Raw genomic sequence first — 19816 nt, forward strand, 5'->3', positions numbered from 1 at the left:
TTTTATCTATTTATTTACTTTTATTTGTGTGTTTTGAGCCCAGTCCATTGTATTTTATGCAATGACAATAAAGTCTCTATCTATCTATCTATCTATCTATCTATCTATCTATCTATCTATCTATCTGTTCATTGTCATTTTATGACCTGCCTGGTTTAAATGTGAGAGCTGTTATTTAACAAAGTTTCAAGTGAATTCATTAACTTCTTTTCAGGACTAATAGATACAAATAAAGAGTGATTAGACAACACATGCCACAGAGCCTTTCTTACAAGTCTACTACTACGGCTTCACCTAGTCACTATGCACATCAAGAGTCCAAACAACAGCATCAGCATGTGTGGAAGGATGATGATGATGATAGGAAGGATGCAACACAGAAGTTCTATGGAAAATAGGAAACTTTATTGTGTTTATGGAGTACTGACAAAACAGAGAGTTGATCTCTTTCACTGCAGAATGAACAGAATTATAGACTTTCCCATAAAAATATATTTTGATTTTGCTAATACACAAAATAGACATCTGTGCATGCTGGATGAGCAACTTTGAGGGGAAGAGGTGAAGGAAGGGATATCACAACAACAGATATCAAACAGTCATTCATTGTATATACTCAATACATATATATTTTTCCTCAGTGGACAGTTCAGGCTCCGAGCTCGGAGCTGCTCACACGCCTCATTACAAGGACTGTGGAGGATGGCTGGGAAGGCAGGGGCGAATAAAGTGCATGAGACAAGAGAGAGTGCTGAATTTTATTTTTTTTCCCAGGTCAAACCTCTTAATCTTCAGAAGCTGCCTCCTTTGAGAGCGTACTGATAAAACATCTTCAGCAGGCAAGAGCTGGAACAGGGTGAGAGAGGAAGACTGGGCGAAGGAAAACAGCACAGGGAGGAAACCATTGTGGATAAGACCTGGTAGGCTTTTCTAGACGATTCCATATTTTGCCAGGTCGCTGAGCTCCATGTCACCAAAGGCTTCCCATGGGCAAACCACTGTGATGTCTGTGCCAAGGCCCTCCATGCCAGGGATGTCGTCTCCGAATCTGAAACAGAAAACAAAATAATGTTTTAATTTCCTGTGAATGTTTCACTTGAGTTCTTTAATTTTACATGTTGCAGATGGGATACTTCAATCCTTCACTAAAGTAAAATCACCAATACAAACAATGGGAACATTAAAATTCATCTTACCCCTTCTGGCCTGGCTTAGGGGCTTTGCTCTTGAAGGTACGTGCAGTCCTCTGCTTGAACTTGGGTGGTGCCTTCCTGTCGGCGGGAGCTGCAACGGCTGTGTCTGCCATTTCGATGATTTACTACAAGAGAAAAAGATGAAGGGACAAAATACATGAGATCCCTGCAACTCTCACTTCTTTTAAACTTTGTCACTATTTTGTGTTTATGTATTCAATTTGTGTTTATTCAGACATTTTATCAAGTTTTACTTCTTAAAATCCAATTCACATGTGCCCTTTTATGTTGTCTTGTAATGCATGCCACGTTGTATTTGCAGCACTTTGAGTGGCCTGCTACACGAATATACATAAAATTGCATCACTCATACTCTTCATTAAGCTGATAAAATATCCAGACATATCACCAAAGTATGAAATGCAACTAGCATCGATAAAACTTGCAGAAGTCACGTTCAAAAGTCCTCTTGCCTCATCCACAACCATCAAGAGGTAAAGAAGTAATGACAGGGCCTCGAGCAGCAGCAACAAGAGGATTGTCTAAAGTCTACTCAGCAGGAATCTCATATCTCATTTCAGCTCCATTTCAAATGAAATATTCAAGAAAGATGCTAGAAAGCCATCACTCTATCTGTCTTTTCTCTCTGTTGGTAGCATGTTATCAAAGCCTCCAGTGCCAGAGCTGAGAAAATGGTAGTTCATCTTACCTTTTGTTGAGGTCTCAAAGTGTCCTTTCTTTTGCTGATGAGCTTGCTTCTCACTTTCTGGTACTCCGCTCTCGGTCTGACAGTCCCTTTACATAGAGCTGTTAATCCCATTAGATGATCACTAAGTCATGTTTTAATGTGCCAATTCTGCTCTGTCAACTTCTGTACCAGCTCAGCCACTAATAGACTGGTTAAGGGATAACCAGATATAAATACAAGGTGCTTTTCGAGTCAGATGTGTGTCTGTCAACCTGTGTCATTTATTGGAAGCAAAGAGGATGAAAGTAATTATCACGATGATCACGTCGAAGCCAAAACATGTGTTGACTGATATTCATTGGCTGTGTGTCTGTCTCAGTTTACGACTGCAAAATGCTACTTCCTGTACATTGTGATGCATCAGTTATAATAACTGCAATTATATAATAAAATATGAAAACTTACTTGTAAATCTTAACTATTTTTTCCTCTCCACATGCGGGGGATATGACTGCTTCTTCTTCCACCATACAATATACTAGATAGATAAATTAGAAATAACCCCAGATAACCAAAACATTTTTTGAATAATCGTTAAGTCTCTTGCGAAGTTGTTCTTTAAAAACATCTTTAAAACAGCAGATAACTAAAATTAGTGACAAACTGATATTTTTGGCATTGAACCTCCTGTTGCATCAAGAAACTCCAACAGAACCGTGGCAACAATAGCTAAGTCCAGGTGTAGTGTGGGGTTTTGGTTAGCGGGTTGAACATGTCTTGAACACAGGGGATCATACCTCCTCTATGAGACACTGGGTGAGATGGACTGATTATGGGGAAAGTTACGAGGACGGGAGCTCTTGTCACACTACAACCACAGCCCCACAAAGATTACAGTGTGGGACCAGGAAGCTGCCCAGACAGTTCCTGGAAGACTGTGGGGATATAGGCCACATTGCACGCCACTGCCCAGCCCCTACCCCAGGGAGCCAAGCACCTCAGCCACCCACAACAAACCCTTTCCCCTTGACCACACCTCAAATACAACTGGGTAGACTTGGTCGAACACATGGACTCTACCTTAACTGCGAACTTAATGGCACCCCATGCAGAGCCCTGGTGAATACGGGGTCCAACATCACTGGTGAACGTGCCAGGATGCAGGAAGACAGATTTCTCCAAGTGACTGCGGCTAACCACATTGTTGACCACAAGTTCTGGTTAGCCGATATCCAAGACCCCTGCATCAACGACCTAGATCTGCTCGCTAAGTGGGAGGCCATGGTGGATGCAGTGGCGCCTGCAGAAATTTTTCATAGGGGTGGCCAGGTGGGGCCACTTAAAATCTTGGGGTGGCACACCGAAACTAAAAAGTCATAATTTCAAGAAATTTTATTTTATTAGTGCCATTATTACTGTCTTTTTATTATACTGTAGTACATAGGCTGGCAGAAAACTATCAGAAAAACCTGAGGAAGCGCCTATTGATAAACTTGTTGTCTTTATTATGCTATATTTAATGTCACTAATGATCTAATGTGCATAGACTAATAACAGTACAGTTAACATTTTGAGTCTCACAACATAATAACTGTTTTATTTTGCTATGTATATGTGTTAGGTGATTCTTTTTCAAATTGGCTAGTTATGTTATCATTATTCACTTACAGTGTAAATTATTGCAATCAAAACAGAAACAGCAGGTACTACCAGATACAAACAGAAACCCTTTATTCTGATTCTGACATGTTTTAGACACAGTCATAACTTTGCTATTTGTAAACATACAAATTTCCAATCATCTTTCTCATTACCAGGCTTACATTTCAGAACAACTTTTTCTCCTGTTTCAGATCCTCAATGCTGCAGTTGTATTTTCAGAACAACTTTATTCGCCTGTTGCTGTGTTTTTTGGCAAACAGATCCACAAACTCATCAAGATTTATGGCCTTAGCCCTTCTTGATTCCACACTGAGCACCCCCAAATTGCTTAAACGCTCATCAGTCATGGTACTTCTCAAGGCTGTTTTGATTAGCTTTAGCACAGAAAAACTGCGCTCACAGGATGCGGTGCTCACAGGTAATGCAAGTGCAATTTTGCACAGTTTAAACATCTCATGGAATACCTCCCTATATGGCTCCAGAAAGACAGTGAGCTCCATTAAACTCTTTGGTGTTTCCTGACTACTAGTTCGCTTCCTCTCAAGAATGCGCTTGAGCTGGGGGATCTCATATTGCAGATCCTCAGTGCTGCAGTTGTATTGTGAGGCAAATGGAAACACTACATCTTTCTCACAAAATGTGGGACTGCTAGGATTCATGGCTTGTATCCCTTTCATTATGACACAGTTTTCTTTGGAAAATCTTCTCCTCACCTCAGAGAGAAGCACATCAATAACTGGAATAAATGAACCTGTCCGAAATGACTCCTTCTCTGTGTTAACTTGTCTTTGGACTATTGGATTGAACGTGTAATGCCCTTCAAGCCGAGAGCTTGGTCTGACCTGACGGCCTGGAGGATGTGTCACACTGATGTTGCATTGGTCAGTAAGGGTCAGAGTATTGTCCCAGATGTCATTAAAGAGAGAGCCTTCTCTGTAACTCTCTAATGTGTCAACAAGAGAGTCAACAAGTGTGACAGCTGTGCCCAAATCCAGTTGTGGGGACTGCAAAATATCTGACAGATATTTGATCTCAGCAAGAACACTGGTAAATGTTACAAGGAGGGCAACAAACTTGAGATCTATTTGGGCTAATAAACCTCTTGCCTCTGTAGCTCTGTCACCATTTTGCTCTTCTGATATTTCTTTTAGTAGACGCATGATGGCTGGCAGTCTGTCTCTCACTGTCTTGCAAGCATTATACCTACATGCCCACCGTGTGTCTATCAGCCTTTGTAACTCTCTTGGGGGGCCCTGAAACATCTCCCTCTGTATCTCAAGCCACCTTTGATGCACATATGACCCTGACACAAAGACATAAAGTTTCTGCAGAAGCGAAAAGAAGCAGTTAGCTTCAGGGATGCATTTCACACTGTCAACTAACACTAAATTTAAACAATGTGCGTTGCAGTGTACATAAAAAGCTAACGGGGCCTCTGATTTTATGCGTGCTTGCACACCTGTGTTCTTTCCGCTCATGACTGAGGCTCCGTCATATGCTTGCCCTACTAGATGGTTTTTGTAGTCAAGGCCATGGTTCTGCAAAATTTGTACTATTTTCTGTGAAAGTGCTGCAGCATCCAGGCGCTGTGCTGCCTCAAAGGCAAGGAAGCTTTCACATACTGACCCATTGTCATAGTATCTTATTACAAAGGACATCTGTTCCTTCTTGCTCATGTCTTTGGTCTCGTCAACCAAAATACTAAAAGCCTCACTTTGGGCTACTTCGGTAGTTATTGAGGTGCGGACCATTTCAGCAAGACAATCAAGAATTTCATTTTGGGTCTCATGCCCAAGGTACGTTGCGTTTCTTTGACCTGCCTTTTTTTTTTTTACCATGGGATTGTGTTTGGCCATCAGCTCCATGATGGAGAGAAAATTTCCTTTATTCTCACCCTCTGATTCTTTATGTGCTCTTTGTGCGATGTTTTGTGTAGCAGTGAGGAGCAGGGTTTCCCCGACAATTTTTATGTATTCTCGGTTTTCCCTCACTAACTTGTTATATTCAGCATTTAAGGAGGCTGAGAGAGAGGACATGCTTTCTGTAGACTTTTGATATTCGGCCCATGCTAACATTGCATTAGTATGTACTTCGGATTTAGCATGGCCTAAAAGTCCCCCATCTTTGAAGGTTGCCTTTTTCCAATTTTTAAAACCCTCTTCAGATGTAAACGCCGAATCCCCTGAGTTGGGGAGACTGAAATGGCGACAGGCATAACAGAAGGCAGAGTCCTTACTTTGAGAATATTCCAGCCATTTATGTTTGCTGTACCAGTCTTTTGAAAAACACCGTCTTCTGTCCCCTTGATGGGTTCGCGGGAAGTTTTGCAGATGTGGCTGTTTTGGCTGTTCTGCTCTTGACTGCGAGATATCTATGATGCAACAAGAGGCAAAATCAGCTATGCTGACATTAAAATAATTATCATGATAGTAATAATAATACTTGGCCCCGCTCTATAGTAATTATTTAATAATCTACATGCATTTATATTCAAACTAATCAAACAAAATAAAAATGATTTTATCATAGTTAATAACTTATAAACACACTCTTTAAACATACATTTCTCCAGATGATGTTAGCATCTAGCTTAGCAATAAATTTCATTATTAATGGCACACTGTCATAATTTTACCTGTTGGTCCAGGAGCAGATCGAACACCTGCTGCTGACCCCTGCCTCGCCTCTGTGCTCTCTGCTAACTGTCCCTCTCCAGCATGCTCATGCTGCTCTGTCTGCTCCTCCCCCTCATCTTCCTCCTCCATCTCCTCATCACTATGCCTCTGCTCAACCGTCGGCTCTCTCTCTCCTCCTGCGCTAATTTTCTTCTTAAAGTAAGAAGCGATGTCTTCTGACTTTCTCTTCATGGTCTGCAAATTGAAATAATAACAGCAGCTAACGTTAGCTGACTATGCTACGTACTGTAACGTTACGTAGGCTAACTCAAAAGCACAGCAGTGCTGGTCTAACAGGTTGCTGTAGCAGCACCTTTTGGCCCTTAAAAAGCACACGACATGAAGAATATTACTTCTCACCCTTCTTTTTACAAAAGAAATTATGACTTACTCATAGTCTTCTCTCTTCTGGTCGATGCTGCTGATCGATGCGGATCAATGACGAATGACGATGCTGGCGGAGTTTGCAACCTATTCAGAACCAATGGAATGAATGAGTGATTGACATGATTAAACAATGAGCCAATCTGGGGGGAAGGAACCGTCTTTGTCGCCTCCGATTGGCTAAGTGTGCGCCATCTGAGCCTTGTCCTTGCCGCGGTGTGTGAGTTTAACTGGCAATCAATATTTTTGTGACTGGCAAGTGGGGTGGCCAGTGCGGTGGCCAGCAGATTTGTAGGGGTGGCCGCGGCCACCCCAGGCCACTGGCTGATGGCGCCATTGGGTGGATGTACCCAGGACCACACTCTAATTGGGTTCCCAGGCCATTCAGCTGAACATCACTGGGGAAGAAGGACTGTGATTTGTCGCCACGCCACCACCACCTGCAGTTAGGGGGCCTGCCATGCTGGCATACCAACAGCCGTCGCAGCCTGCTGCCGATGAGGAGAGCCCATCCATTCCCGCAGCCGCTTCTCCCATGGCATATAAGAAGGTCATTGCAACAAAAGTCCTTGGTACAGTACAATTGTTCAACGTCAGGAATGGATACGGTTTCATCAATAGGAATGACACAAAAGAGGATGTTTTTGTTCACCTGACAGCCATAAAAAAGAACGGCCTGAAGAGATACCTTCACATGTTGGACATGGGGAAACTATGGAGTTTGATGTAGTTGAGGGAAAGCAGGGGGCGAAGGCAGCAAAGGTCACTGACCCAGGAGGCGCTGCAGTCCTGGGAAGTAAGTACGCCATTGACCGGAACCGCTAATAGCGCTATCCCCAGAGAAGGGGCCCTCACCGTGGTGGAGAATATCCACATAACTACCGGAGTGACGGAGAGGGTGAACCAGGCAGCGGCAGTCATGACAAAGCCAGCTGAGATGGGGGAGAGAGTGACCCCGAAGGAGAGCAGCAGGCCTGCTCAACCCAGATGACAGCGTTATCTGCCATACTTTGGACATGGGGGTGATGAGAACCAGGGAGATCCAGACCAGGGCAACAGAGCAGCGAGGCAGAACAACAACAGTGGCTTCAGACCAAGAGGTCCACCCCATCCCAGACCGGTTTGGGATGGTGAAGAGGACAAGGAGAATCAGGAGGGCGAAGGTGGTCCGAACCAACAGCCGCTGAGAGGGCCCACGCGGTCAAACCAGTGACCGCACTGACTTCCCCAACACCTCAGAGACTTTGTTCTGACAACGTGGGTTGCTGGGGACAGCTAACCACTTCGGTTAGCACATGGACATTCAAAATCAAAGTGGGTGTGGTTTAGTGTGTGTGTGGTTATCACACCATTAGTTAAATGGTAGGTCACTCAAGTTATGTTGCTAGGTTGCTAGCATGTTGCTAGCCTGGTCGCACTCTGGAGCTGCAACTTGTCAGTGTCAGCTACTCCTTATTGCTGCTGATTGCTACAATGGATGATGGACAATGAGTGACAAATCAAAGCATTATTTATTGTATATTAGGGTATTTTATCTATTTATTTACTTTTATTTGTGTGTTTTGAGCCCAGTCCATTGTATTTTATGCAATGACAATAAAGTCTCTATCTATCTATCTATCTATCTATCTATCTATCTATCTATCTATCTATCTATCTGTTCATTGTCATTTTATGACCTGCCTGGTTTAAATGTGAGAGCTGTTATTTAACAAAGTTTCAAGTGAATTCATTAACTTCTTTTCAGGACTAGTAGATACAAATAAAGAGTGATTAGACAACACATGCCACAGAGCCTTTCTTACAAGTCTACTACTACGGCTTCACCTAGTCACTATGCACATCAAGAGTCCAAACAACAGCATCAGCATGTGTGGAAGGATGATGATGATGATACGAAGGATGCAACACAGAAGTTCTATGGAAAATAGGAAACTTTATTGTGTTTATGGAGTACTGACAAAACAGAGAGTTGATCTCTTTCACTGCAGAGTGAACAGAATTATAGACTTTCCCATAAAAATATATTTTGATTTTGCTAATACACAAAATAGACATCTGTGCATGCTGGATGAGCAACTTTGAGGGGAAGAGGTGAAGGAAGGGATATCACAACAACAGATATCAAACAGTCATTCATTGTATATACTCAATACATATATATTTTTCCTCAGTGGACAGTTCAGGCTCCGAGCTCGGAGCTGCTCACACGCCTCATTACAAGGACTGTGGAGGATGGCTGGGAAGGCAGGGGCGAATAAAGTGCATGAGACAAGAGAGAGTGCTGAATTTTATTTTTTTTCCCAGGTCAAACCTCTTAATCTTCAGAAGCTGCCTCCTTTGAGAGCGTACTGATAAAACATCTTCTGCAGGCAAGAGTTGGAACAGGGTGAGAGAGGAAGACTGGGCGAAGGAAAACCAGCACAGGGAGGAAACCATTGTGGAGAAGACCAGGTGGGGTTTTTCTAGACGATTCCATATTTTGCCAGGTCGCTGAGCTCCATGTCACCAAAGGCTTCCCATGGGCAAACCACTGTGATGTCTGTGCCAAGGCCCTCCATGCCAGGGATGTCGTCTCCGAATCTGAAACAGAAAACAAAATAATGTTTTAATTTCCTGTGAATGTTTCACTTGAGTTCTTTAATTTTACATGTTGCAGATGGGATACTTCGATCCTTCACTAAAGTAAAATCACCAATACAAACAATGGGAACATTAAAATTCATCTTACCCCTTCTGGCCTGGCTTAGGGGCTTTGCTCTTGAAGGTACGTGCAGTCCTCTGCTTGAACTTGGGTGGTGCCTTCCTGTCGGCGGGAGCTGCAACGGCTGTGTCTGCCATTTCGATGATTTACTACAAGAGAAAAAGATGAAGGGACAAAATACATGAGATCCCTGCAACTCTCACTTCTTTTAAACTTTGTCACTATTTTGTGTTTATGTATTCAATTTGTGTTTATTCAGACATTTTATCAAGTTTTACTTCTTAAAATCCAATTCACATGTGCCCTTTTATGTTGTCTTGTAATGCATGCCACGTTGTATTTGCAGCACTTTGAGTGGCCTGCTACACGAATATACATAAAATTGCATCACTCATACTCTTCATTAAGCTGATAAAATATCCAGACATATCACCAAAGTATGAAATGCAACTAGCATCGATAAAACTTGCAGAAGTCACGTTCAAAAGTCCTCTTGCCTCATCCACAACCATCAAGAGGTAAAGAAGTAATGACAGGGCCTCGAGCAGCAGCAACAAGAGGATTGTCTAAAGTCTACTCAGCAGGAATCTCATATCTCATTTCAGCTCCATTTCAAATGAAATATTCAAGAAAGATGCTAGAAAGCCATCACTCTATCTGTCTTTTCTCTCTGTTGGTAGCATGTTATCAAAGCCTCCAGTGCCAGAGCTGAGAAAATGGTAGTTCATCTTACCTTTTGTTGAGGTCTCAAAGTGTCCTTTCTTTTGCTGATGAGCTTGCTTCTCACTTTCTGGTACTCCGCTCTCGGTCTGACAGTCCCTTTACATAGAGCTGTTAATCCCATTAGATGATCACTAAGTCATGTTTTAATGTGCCAATTCTGCTCTGTCAACTTCTGTACCAGCTCAGCCACTAATAGACTGGTTAAGGGATAACCAGATATAAATACAAGGTGCTTTTCGAGTCAGATGTGTGTCTGTCAACCTGTGTCATTTGTTGGAAGCAGAGAGGATGACAGTAATTATCACGATGATCACGTCAAAGCCAAAACATGTGCTGACTGACATTCATTGACTGTGTGTCTGTCTCAGTTTACGACTGCAAAATGCTACTTCCTGTACATTGTGATGCATCAGTTATAATAACTGCAATTATATAATAAAATATGAAAACTTACTTGTAAATCTTAACTATTTTTTCCTCTCCACATGTGTGGGATATGACTGCTTCTTCTTCCACCATACAATATACTAGATAGATAAATTAGAAATAACCCCAGATAACCAAAACATTTTTTGAATAATTGTTAAGTCTCTTGCGAAGTTGTTCTTTAAAAACATCTTTAAAACAGCAGATAACTAAAATTAGTGACAAACTGATATTTTTGGCATTGAACCTCCTGTTGCGTCAAGAAACTCCAACAGAACCGTGGCAACAATAGCTAAGTCCAGGTGTAGTGTGGGGTTTTGATTAGCGGGTTGAACATGTCTTGAACACAGGGGATCATACCTCCTCTATGAGACACTGGGTGAGATGGACTGATTATGGGGAAAGTTACGAGGACGGGAGCTCTTGTCACACTACAACCACAGCCCCACAAAGATTACAGCGTGGGACCAGGAAGCTGCCCAGACAGTTCCTGGAAGACTGTGGGGATATAGGCCACATTGCACGCCACTGCCCAGCCCCTACCCCAGGGAGCCAAGCACCTCAGCCACCCACAACAAACCCTTTCCCCTTGACCACACCTCAAATACAACTGGGTAGACTTGGTCGAACACATGGACTCTACCTTAACTGCGAACTTAATGGCACCCCATGCAGAGCCCTGGTGAATACGGGGTCCACCATCACTGGTGAACGTGCCAGGATGCAAGAAGACAGATTTCTACAAGTGACTGCGGCTAACCACATTGTTGACAACAAGTTCAGGTTAGCTGACATGCAAGACCCCTGCATCAATGACCTGGATCTGCTCGCTAAGTGGGAGGCCATGGTGGATGTACCCAGGACCATACTCTAATTGGGTTCCCAGGCCATTCAGCTAAACACCACTGGGGAAGAAGGACTGTGATTTGCTGCCATGCCACCACCACCTGCAGTTAGGGGGCCTGTTACACTGGCATGTCAACAGCCGTCGCAGCCTGCTGCCGATGAGGAGAGCCCATCCAGTCCAGCAGCCGCTGCTCCCGCGGGAGATAAGGTAATTGCGAAAAAAAGTCCTTGGTACAGTACAATGGTTCAGCGTCAGGAATGGATACGGTTTCATCAATAGGAATGACACAAAAGAGGATGTTTTTGTTCACCTGACAGCCATCAAAAAGAACAGCCTAAAGAGATACCTTCACAGTGTTGGACATGGGAGAACTGTGGAGTTTGATGTAGTTGAGGGAGAGCAGGGGGCAAAGGCAGCAAAGGTCACTGACCCAGGAGGCGCTGCAGTCCACGGAAATAAGTACATCAGTGACCTGACCGCTACAAGCACTATCCCCGGAGAAGGGGCCCTCACTGTGGTGGAGAATATCCACATAACTACCGGAGTGACAGAGAGGATGAGCCAGGCAGCGGCAGTCGTTACAAAGGCAGTCGAGATGGGGGAGAGAGTGCCCCCGTTGGGGAGCAGCACAGGCCCGCTCAACCCGGATGACGGCGTTATCTGCCATACTTTGGACGTGGGGGTGACGAGAACCAGGAAGGTCCAGACCAGGGCAATAGACCAGTAAGGCAGAACTACAACAGAGGCTTCAGACCAAGGGGTCCACCCCTTCAACAAGGAGACAAGGAGAATCGGGAGGGCGATTGTGGTCCAAACCAACAGCCGCTGAGAGGGCCCACGTGGTCAAACCAGCTACCACGTCGACTTCCCCAACACCTCAGAGACTTTGTTATGAACACCTGGGTTGCTGGAGACAGCTAACCACCTTTGGGGCGGGGGGCAAGCACAGTGACGTTCAAAATCAAAGTGTGTGTGGTTATCACAAATCTCTCTATATAAGCAAGGAATCTCTGTCTGTCTGTCTGACTGTCTGTCTGTCTGTGTATGTGTTCCTCAAATAACTCTGTGGATCAGGATCAGACTGACCTGAGAGTTTCCACATGGCTGCTGCTTGGTTCAAGGATGTGCAACATCGCATTTGTTTGGACTGCAATAATACCGTTAATAATTTATTTCATAAATGCTTTACCAATTCCGCTAGCATTGCTAACCATAGCCACCACAGTCATGTGCGCACCAGAGCCAATCACTGCAGAGCTTAAACCCACAACATACCTTAAGAAACAAGCAGATTTATACCTGCAGCAGTGCAAGCTGGAGCAGGATTTTGCCGGCGGTTCGGTCCCATGGACAACAAAGTGGAATCGGAATCTGTGGATGTTCGTGTGTAGCTAGAAGCTAGCCGCCAGCCGCTAGGCCACCCATGAGGCCCACCTCCCGAGTCAACGGACGCACCAGCAGGTCCAAAACTGGACTTAGGGTAAATAATGTCTGCCACGCTTTTGCCGTTACGTTTGCTTTGTGTCTGGTGCAGGAAGAAACGGTACAAACGGGCTTTTGTCACAAAAGTGTCCAAGCAGCAAGTTTGGTTGTTGAGGAACAGGAAGTTGTGGGAGGGACGGAGGCAGATGAATGACAGGCAACAACGGTCAGTGTAGAGACAGCCAGTGATACTGAGAGTTGAGAGATTTGTCTGCTTGCTACAATGGACGAAGGACGATGTATGACAAATCAAAGTATTATTTATTGTATATTTATGTATCTATGTGTTTTTGGCACAAAAAGATTGAAAACTATCTAGCTACGGCTTCACTTAGTCACTATGCACATCAAGAGTCCAAACAACAGCATCAGCATGTGTTAATGATGATAGGAAGGATGCAAAACAGAAGTTCTATGGAAAATAGGAAACTTTATTGTGTTTATGGAGTACTGACAAAACAGAGAGAGTTGATCTCTTTCACTGCAGAGTGAACAGAATTATGGACTTTCCCATAAAAATATATTTTGATTTTGCTAATACACAAAATAGACATCTGTGCATGCTGGATGAGCAACTTTGAGGGGAAGAGGTGGAGGAAGGGATATCACAACAACAGATATCAAACAGTCATTCATTGTATATACTCAATACATATATATTTTTCCTCAGTGGACAGTTCAGGCTCCGAGCTCGGAGCTGCTCACACGCCTTGTTACAAGGACTGTGGAGGATGGCTGGGAAGGCAGGGGCGAAGAAAGTGCATGAGACAAGAGAGTGTGCTGGATTTTATTTTTTTTTTCCAGGTCAAACCTCTTAATTTTCAGAAGCTGCCTCCTTTGAGAGCGTACTGATAAAACATCTTCAGCAGGCAAGAGTTGGAACAGGGTGAGAGAGGAAGACTGGGCGAAGGAAAACAGCACAGGGAGGAAACCATTGTGGAGAAGACCAGGTGGGGTTTTTCTAGACGATTCCGTATTTTGCCAGGTCGCTGAGCTCCATGTCACCAAAGGCTTCCCATGGGCAAACCACTGTGATGTCTGTGCCAAGGCCCTCCATGCCAGGGATGTCGTCTCCGAATCTGAAACAGAAAAAAAAGAAAAAAATCAATTTCCCGTGTATATTTCACTTGAGTTCTTTTATTTGATATGTTGCAGACGGGGTACTCTGATCCTTAAGTAAAATCACCAATACAAACAATGGGACCATTCAAATCCATCTTACCCCTTCTGGCCTGGCTTAGGGGCTTTGCTCTTGAAGGTACGTGCAGTCCTCTGCTTGAACTTGGGTGGTGCCTTCTTGTCGGCGGGAGCTGCGACGGCTGTGTCTGCCATTTCGATGATTTACTACAAGAGAAAAAGATGAAGGGACAAAATACATGAGATCCCTGCAACTCTCACTTTTAAACTTTTCTGTTTGTCACTGTTTTGTGTTTATGTATTCAATTTGTGTTTATTCAGACATTTTATCAAGTTTTACTTTCCAATTCACATTTGCCCTTTTGTGTTGTCTTGTAATGCATGCTACGTTGTGCATGCAGCACTTTGAATGGCCTGCTACATGAATATACACCTCAGAGTCTTCCACTACCATCAGCCAAAAATGTGAGCATGTTACTCTTAAAATTGCATCACTCGTACCCTTCATCAAGCTGATAAAATATCTGACATATCACATAAGTTTAAAATGCAAAAAGCATCGATAAAACATGCAGAAGCCGTGTTCAAAAGTCCTCTTGCCTCATCCAGAACCATCAAGAGATAAAGAAGTAGTGACGTGGCCTCGAGCAGCAGCAACAAGAAGATTGTCTGAAATCTTCTCAGCAGCAATCTCATATCTCATTTCAGCTCCATTTCAAATGAAATATTCAAGAAAGATGCTAGAAAGCCATCACTCTATCTGTCTTTTCTTTCTGTTGGTAACATGTTATCAAAGCCTCCAGTGCCAGAGTTGAGAAAATGGTAGTTCATCTTACCTTTTGTTGAGGTCTCAAAGTGTCCTTTCTTTTGCTGATGAGCTTGCTTCTCGCTTTCTGGTACTCCGCTCTCGGTCCGACAGTCCCTTTATATAGAGCTGCTAATCCCGTCAGATGGTCACTAAGTCATTCATTCATGTGCCAACTCTGCTCTGTCCACTTCTGTACCAGCTCAGCCACTAATAGACGGGTTAAGGGATAACCAGATATAAATAAAAGGTGTTTTTCGAGTCAGATGTGTGTCTGCCAACCTGTGAATTCAACTAAATTACAGAGGTGTCATTTATTGGAAGCAGAGAGAGTGACAGTAATTATCATGATGATCAAGTTGAAGCCAAAAAATGTGCTGACAGATATTCATTGTCTGTGTGTCTATCTGTCACAGCCCACCACATGCAGCAGTGTGTGTTAACCACACACACTGCTGCAACCCTCTGAATCATGATTTGAACGCCTCACGTTCAATTCAACAATGTTTTTACAGCACATGTAACTGCATCTTGGTTTAGTCATAAGAATTGTGTTTTACTTTATGTAAATTGGTAAATTAATGTATTTGTTGCATCTCACGAGCACTGCATTCCGTAAAACTTCATATGTCTGATGAGATGAACAGTAGATTTACTGTCATGCACCGTAATTTCTAACAGATGTAATTGACATCATTTTACCCTTTTTTTTGTTTTATAAATATATAAAGGTTCCCAGAGATGGAGGTCAGTAGAGACAAAGCAAGCATTTTTCTGGGGGCCCACAAAGAAATTTGGGAACAAGAGCCCCCCAACAGCCACATATTGCATGTTTAAAATGAAAAGAACATTTTTAGTAGTTAGTTTTGTGCATTGAGAGATTGTCTTTCAATCTATCTGTGATGTCACAAATCATGCTCTTAGGCCCCATCTTCAAATCTGATTTTATATTGAGCTCAGAGACAGTGTACATTTTAGCTGACAAATCTGAATACAGCCTTCTAGTGTCAAACTCTGCACACACATCATTCTACATTGTGAAGCTGGAACATTCAGCGGTAGGAGCAAGAAACACTTTTGGCATAATAGACTAATTTTTTCAGTTCTTGAAAAAGATCCCTCTGATGAGAGACATAAGAAGAGCAATCTCCCAATAATACATGCGCTCTCAGATACAGACCTCATTTTGCATTGTACATTACACACACAAAATATAATGATTTACTTTGACGATCATTGTTCTCTTGTCTTTGTGTTCAAACATGATGGACGTTTTCAGTATCTTCAAGAAAGCAGCAATAGTCATAGATTATGACATATTGAGTGATACATTCAGATTATTTGTAAACAAGCATATGTCCTAAAGCGGCCTGCACGAGGATCTGGAGCATGTGATGTAAGAGCAGCGACATGAGCTTCATGCAGGTGATTGATCACTAATTAAAGAGCACTTATCGGTTCAGCTCTTAAGCTCTCATCGCATGGCTTGGACCCAGGTAACAGCGGGACAATACTGGGTTATCAACAGCCAACTAAAGAGAAAGATTATCAACGTGGAACATGTAGAAATGTGTCTGAGGGTGGTAAAATCTAAAAAACATGCACCCGACTCTACCCGAATGTGTATTATTTGATAGAGAAAAGCTTAATTTTAAACCCAATTTCTACCTTTTTTGAGCTTCAGAATGTTTTTATCAGCCGATAAGACGTGTGAGATTTGGGAAAGCTCTGGCAAAAACTAGTAAGTGGACCTTGGGTTAAGATTTTTCGATCAAACCATTATTTGCAAGGTCAAGAAAAACTTTTTAAACAAAACTGTGAATTGAATTCATTTAGATATTCCACAGTAACATTAAACTCCTCTAAAATGCACCCGTTCAGAAAACAACATGTCCAGATTCAGGTCCAAAAAACAAGTCATGTTGTTCACTGAGTCCAATTTCGTTTTTCTCTGACATGCTGTCATTATGTAAATTCCAAAACAAAAAAATCCTCACATGGCCAAACACATTAGTCGTTCCTTTGAGCCCTCTACTTAGTCTTATAGAGCCCAGAGGCCAATTAGAGGATGGGGCTTAAAAGAAAAAAACAGTACAGAAAGTTGTGGATGAGCATGTCAGTGGGATTAGAAGGGGTAAGTATATAAGGAGGGAGCGGGGCGGAGACCAGAAACACCCAGACCAACAGAGACTTTCAAGAGAAGCAGAAGCAACTGCAAGAACAGGTAAGATCCAACTCACACCTTCACTCTGCTGCAAACTTCGGTTGACTTTCCAAACCTGCCGAATGGAAGGACAGAGCGTAGAACATGAGAGGCCAGAGACCTGAGCTCAGATGATTCTGTGAGATGCACATGACAGGAATGTGATCTCTGAATTGTTTAAAGATAAATTATCTTCCAGACAAAGAGCCAGGTTTATTCTCTAGCTGTTTCTTCGCTATATATTTGTGGTGTGTACATATTTTAATGCAGTGCACAAACTTGGTTGTCTCTTTGACCCTTAGTTTCCTCTCTAAGATAGAATACGAATTCTCTAACACAAGATGTACTGAATTAATTTAGACTTTTTAACTTTTGGGCGCTGGGGACACCTCAGAACACCATCATTCTGAAGGTTTAAGGCATATTTAAACTAAAGTTTGTGCACATGACTGGACCTTCCTCAAAAAATTGAAAGAAATACTCTGAGGGAAGGTCCAGAAGGACAGAATCATCTGTAGGATAAACAAACTGTGATGCTATATATATATATATATATATATATATATATATATATAGAGAGAGAGAGAGAGAGAGAGAGGTGCTTGAAAAGTCTGATTTAATGTGAATGTTTGAAGTAGAGGGATGATCTGTGACTGTTGTCCTTTTCAACACGTCCGATGTCAGTACTGCAGCTTTACTACCATGGGGCACTTATCAAACTATTCCTCCTACGGTGGTTTGGTGCATTGTATCTTAACTACTCTTCTGTCAGTAAATGTTGAATCTCTCCTGGTTTATGTTTTATAATTGGGCTGAGATTTAGATCTCAAGAGACAATCCTGGTTTAATGAAGGTAAAATATATTCTAAAAAGATGGCTTTCATTATTTAGACCCGAAAGCTGCCACAAGTTCACTTCTTTTGTGATTCAGTGCCTCATAAATGAAGATTTTGACTTTTACCACTTAATGTTTTTGAAATAACACGAATGCCATTAGTTGTGCCGATGCTCACCAGAAGAATATTACACAGATGTAGTTGTACATTGGTCATATCTGGCTTTGAATTTTTGTATTTATTTATTTATTTTTTTTTAAATATATCAGGATTTGAAAATTAAAGATCAACTGAGCTTGTCAACATGTTTTGTTTGCGTGTTCCAAGGGGCCATCAGTGAGGTCAGAGGTTATTTCTGTCCAAAGTACCGCTGAGCTTTCCCATAAAATAAGACCAGAGAGAGGTCAGAGAAAAGTCGGATTAGGGACGATTGAAAATTAGTTGTTCAGAGGGAAAATCTCACACGTCCAGTGAGTGTGTTGACTTTGGACTAAATCTGGCATTAGGTAAACTTAGCGGTGTTCTGGTCTCATGGTGTACAGTCTGTAACTTGGCCAAGATTAATCTTTAAAGCCAGAGAGTAAAAATAGTCAAAGCCGTTTGTGTAACTGGGTCTTAAGGAGCAGTAGCTTTAGTCTATAAATTGACCTCACCTGCAGGTGTTGTATCATCTGAGCAGTGGGGCTTATTAGGGGAGGAGGAGGAAGGTTCTTATATATGAAGGCTAATTGGATGTTGTTTTCCTCTTTTTCTCTTGCAGTAACTCATCGAAATGGCAGACACAGCCGTCGCAGCTCCCGCCGACAAGAAGGCACCACCCAAGTTCAAGCAGAGGACTGCACGTACCTTCAAAAGCAAGGCCCCTAAGCCAGGCCAGAAGGGGTAAGATGGATTTGAATGGTCCCATTGTTTGTATTGGTGATTTTACTTAAGGATCAGAGTACCCCATCGGCAACATATCAAATAAAAGAACTCAAGTGAAATATTCACAGGATATTTATTTATTTATTTATTTATTTATTTATTTATTTATTTTTTCTGTTTCAGATTCGGAGACGACATCCCCGGCATGGAGGGCCTTGGCACAGACATCACAGTGGTTTGCCCATGGGAAGCCTTTGGTGACATGGAGCTCAGCGACCTGGCGAAATACGGAATTGTCTAGACAAACCCCAGCAGGTCTTCTCCCTGTACTGATTTTCCTTGCCCGGTCTTCCTTTTTCGTCCTGTTCTCCCTCACCTCCCACAATATCTGACCTGATGTCCTTTGTTGTGTGCATATGAGTTTTGGGAAAATGTTGCGCCAAAGCTAATTTAAAATTGGCAAATGTCATTTAAAAAGTTATATATTTTAATTATTTATATATGCTTCACTGAGGTGTCTCTGCTTGAAGCAAAACAACCCCAGCTACCTCCCCCATCCTTGGCACTTGGCCGGACTAAACCTGTGAACAGGTTTGATCACTGTTCCTAAAATGGCTGACCTCTGATTCTCTCTCCTACTCTGCCTTTTCCAATCCATGAACCACCCTGTCTTTGGAGCTATTCTATTATTTTAATGCACTGCTGCTGATGAGACATAAATATATTTTTATTTTTATGAAATTAATGTAAAATTGTGTGCACAATTGATATGGGACTGTTGAGCAGTTGAGTAGAAGTATCAATAAATATATTTCCCCATAGATGTGTTGTCAGTGTTACTTCCTCATTCTGACAGGAACAAACAATGGAAGAGAACATCTATAAAGAAACACCAGCATACATAATATATGTGCATTATTAGTAAATATCCAGTGAATAAGATTGTATTTAGGGGATCTATTGGCAGACATGGAATATAATATTCATGATCATTAGCTGGTGAAGATACAGTGGAGCAGATATAGGAGTTGATGGAGACAAACGTATAGCTAAAAGTACAGCTCGACATTGGACTTATTTGCAAATAAATGCTAATGTTGCTCCAGAATTGCTGGCAACTGTTGTTATCTTGTTGCCACATCAACTTGCAGTGTATTAGTGCATTCCATTCGCACAGGCAGGTCACT

General features: G+C 42.4%; 5 protein-coding genes and 2 pseudogenes across 11 annotated transcripts; 3 read left to right on the forward strand and 4 right to left on the reverse strand.

Moving 5' to 3' along the window:
- Positions 1 to 500: 500 nt before the first annotated feature.
- LOC119024344 (retinal cone rhodopsin-sensitive cGMP 3',5'-cyclic phosphodiesterase subunit gamma-like) lies at positions 501 to 2378 on the reverse strand. 2 transcript variants are annotated; one of them, XM_037107065.1, is made up of 4 exons: positions 2347 to 2378; positions 1903 to 2000; positions 1197 to 1318; positions 501 to 1048 (listed from the first exon to the last, which is right to left on the reverse strand). In XM_037107065.1, exons 3-4 carry the CDS (start codon positions 1304 to 1306, stop codon positions 931 to 933), a joined length of 228 nt encoding a protein of 75 aa, XP_036962960.1. In that variant the 5' UTR covers positions 1307 to 1318; positions 1903 to 2000; positions 2347 to 2378; the 3' UTR covers positions 501 to 930. The 2 variants fall into 2 exon arrangements, with proteins under 2 accessions (XP_036962960.1, XP_036962951.1); XM_037107056.1 differs by having other exon boundaries at positions 1903 to 2153; positions 2347 to 2371.
- Positions 2379 to 3135: 757 nt separating this feature from the next.
- Positions 3136 to 6700, reverse strand: LOC119028860 (zinc finger MYM-type protein 1-like). The gene is made up of 4 exons (XM_037115287.1): positions 6610 to 6700; positions 6179 to 6413; positions 5003 to 5914; positions 3136 to 3227 (listed from the first exon to the last, which is right to left on the reverse strand). Exons 2-4 carry the CDS (start codon positions 6408 to 6410, stop codon positions 3136 to 3138), a joined length of 1236 nt encoding a protein of 411 aa, XP_036971182.1. The 5' UTR covers positions 6411 to 6413; positions 6610 to 6700.
- A 362-nt stretch (positions 6701 to 7062) lies between these two features.
- LOC119028919 lies at positions 7063 to 7815 on the forward strand (annotated as a pseudogene).
- A 1064-nt stretch (positions 7816 to 8879) lies between these two features.
- On the reverse strand, positions 8880 to 12792 carry LOC119022883 (retinal cone rhodopsin-sensitive cGMP 3',5'-cyclic phosphodiesterase subunit gamma-like). 5 transcript variants are annotated; one of them, XM_037104310.1, is made up of 4 exons: positions 12602 to 12792; positions 10040 to 10290; positions 9334 to 9455; positions 8880 to 9185 (listed from the first exon to the last, which is right to left on the reverse strand). In XM_037104310.1, exons 3-4 carry the CDS (start codon positions 9441 to 9443, stop codon positions 9068 to 9070), a joined length of 228 nt encoding a protein of 75 aa, XP_036960205.1. In that variant the 5' UTR covers positions 9444 to 9455; positions 10040 to 10290; positions 12602 to 12792; the 3' UTR covers positions 8880 to 9067. The 5 variants fall into 5 exon arrangements, with proteins under 5 accessions (XP_036960205.1, XP_036960212.1, XP_036960197.1 ...); XM_037104317.1 differs by lacking the exon at positions 12602 to 12792 and adding an exon at positions 10484 to 10705 and having other exon boundaries at positions 10040 to 10137; XM_037104302.1 differs by lacking the exon at positions 12602 to 12792 and adding an exon at positions 10484 to 10705.
- LOC119022874 lies at positions 11235 to 12297 on the forward strand (annotated as a pseudogene).
- A 760-nt stretch (positions 12793 to 13552) lies between the features above and the next one.
- On the reverse strand, positions 13553 to 17046 carry LOC119023081 (retinal cone rhodopsin-sensitive cGMP 3',5'-cyclic phosphodiesterase subunit gamma-like). 2 transcript variants are annotated; one of them, XM_037104732.1, is made up of 4 exons: positions 16969 to 17046; positions 14758 to 14936; positions 14007 to 14128; positions 13553 to 13863 (listed from the first exon to the last, which is right to left on the reverse strand). In XM_037104732.1, the coding sequence occupies exons 3-4, from the start codon at positions 14114 to 14116 to the stop codon at positions 13746 to 13748; spliced, it is 228 nt and encodes a 75-aa protein (XP_036960627.1). In that variant the 5' UTR covers positions 14117 to 14128; positions 14758 to 14936; positions 16969 to 17046; the 3' UTR covers positions 13553 to 13745. The 2 variants fall into 2 exon arrangements, with proteins under 2 accessions (XP_036960627.1, XP_036960616.1); XM_037104721.1 differs by lacking the exon at positions 16969 to 17046 and having other exon boundaries at positions 14758 to 14993.
- LOC119023087 (retinal cone rhodopsin-sensitive cGMP 3',5'-cyclic phosphodiesterase subunit gamma-like) lies at positions 16911 to 19441 on the forward strand. The gene is made up of 3 exons (XM_037104744.1): positions 16911 to 16950; positions 18526 to 18647; positions 18813 to 19441. The coding sequence occupies exons 2-3, from the start codon at positions 18538 to 18540 to the stop codon at positions 18928 to 18930; spliced, it is 228 nt and encodes a 75-aa protein (XP_036960639.1). The 5' UTR covers positions 16911 to 16950; positions 18526 to 18537; the 3' UTR covers positions 18931 to 19441.
- The last annotated feature ends 375 nt before the right edge of the window (positions 19442 to 19816 follow it).

Source organism: Acanthopagrus latus, chromosome 1 (genome assembly GCF_904848185.1).
Source record: "Acanthopagrus latus isolate v.2019 chromosome 1, fAcaLat1.1, whole genome shotgun sequence".
In the NCBI taxonomy this organism is placed as follows: Eukaryota; Metazoa; Chordata; class Actinopteri; order Spariformes; family Sparidae; genus Acanthopagrus; species Acanthopagrus latus.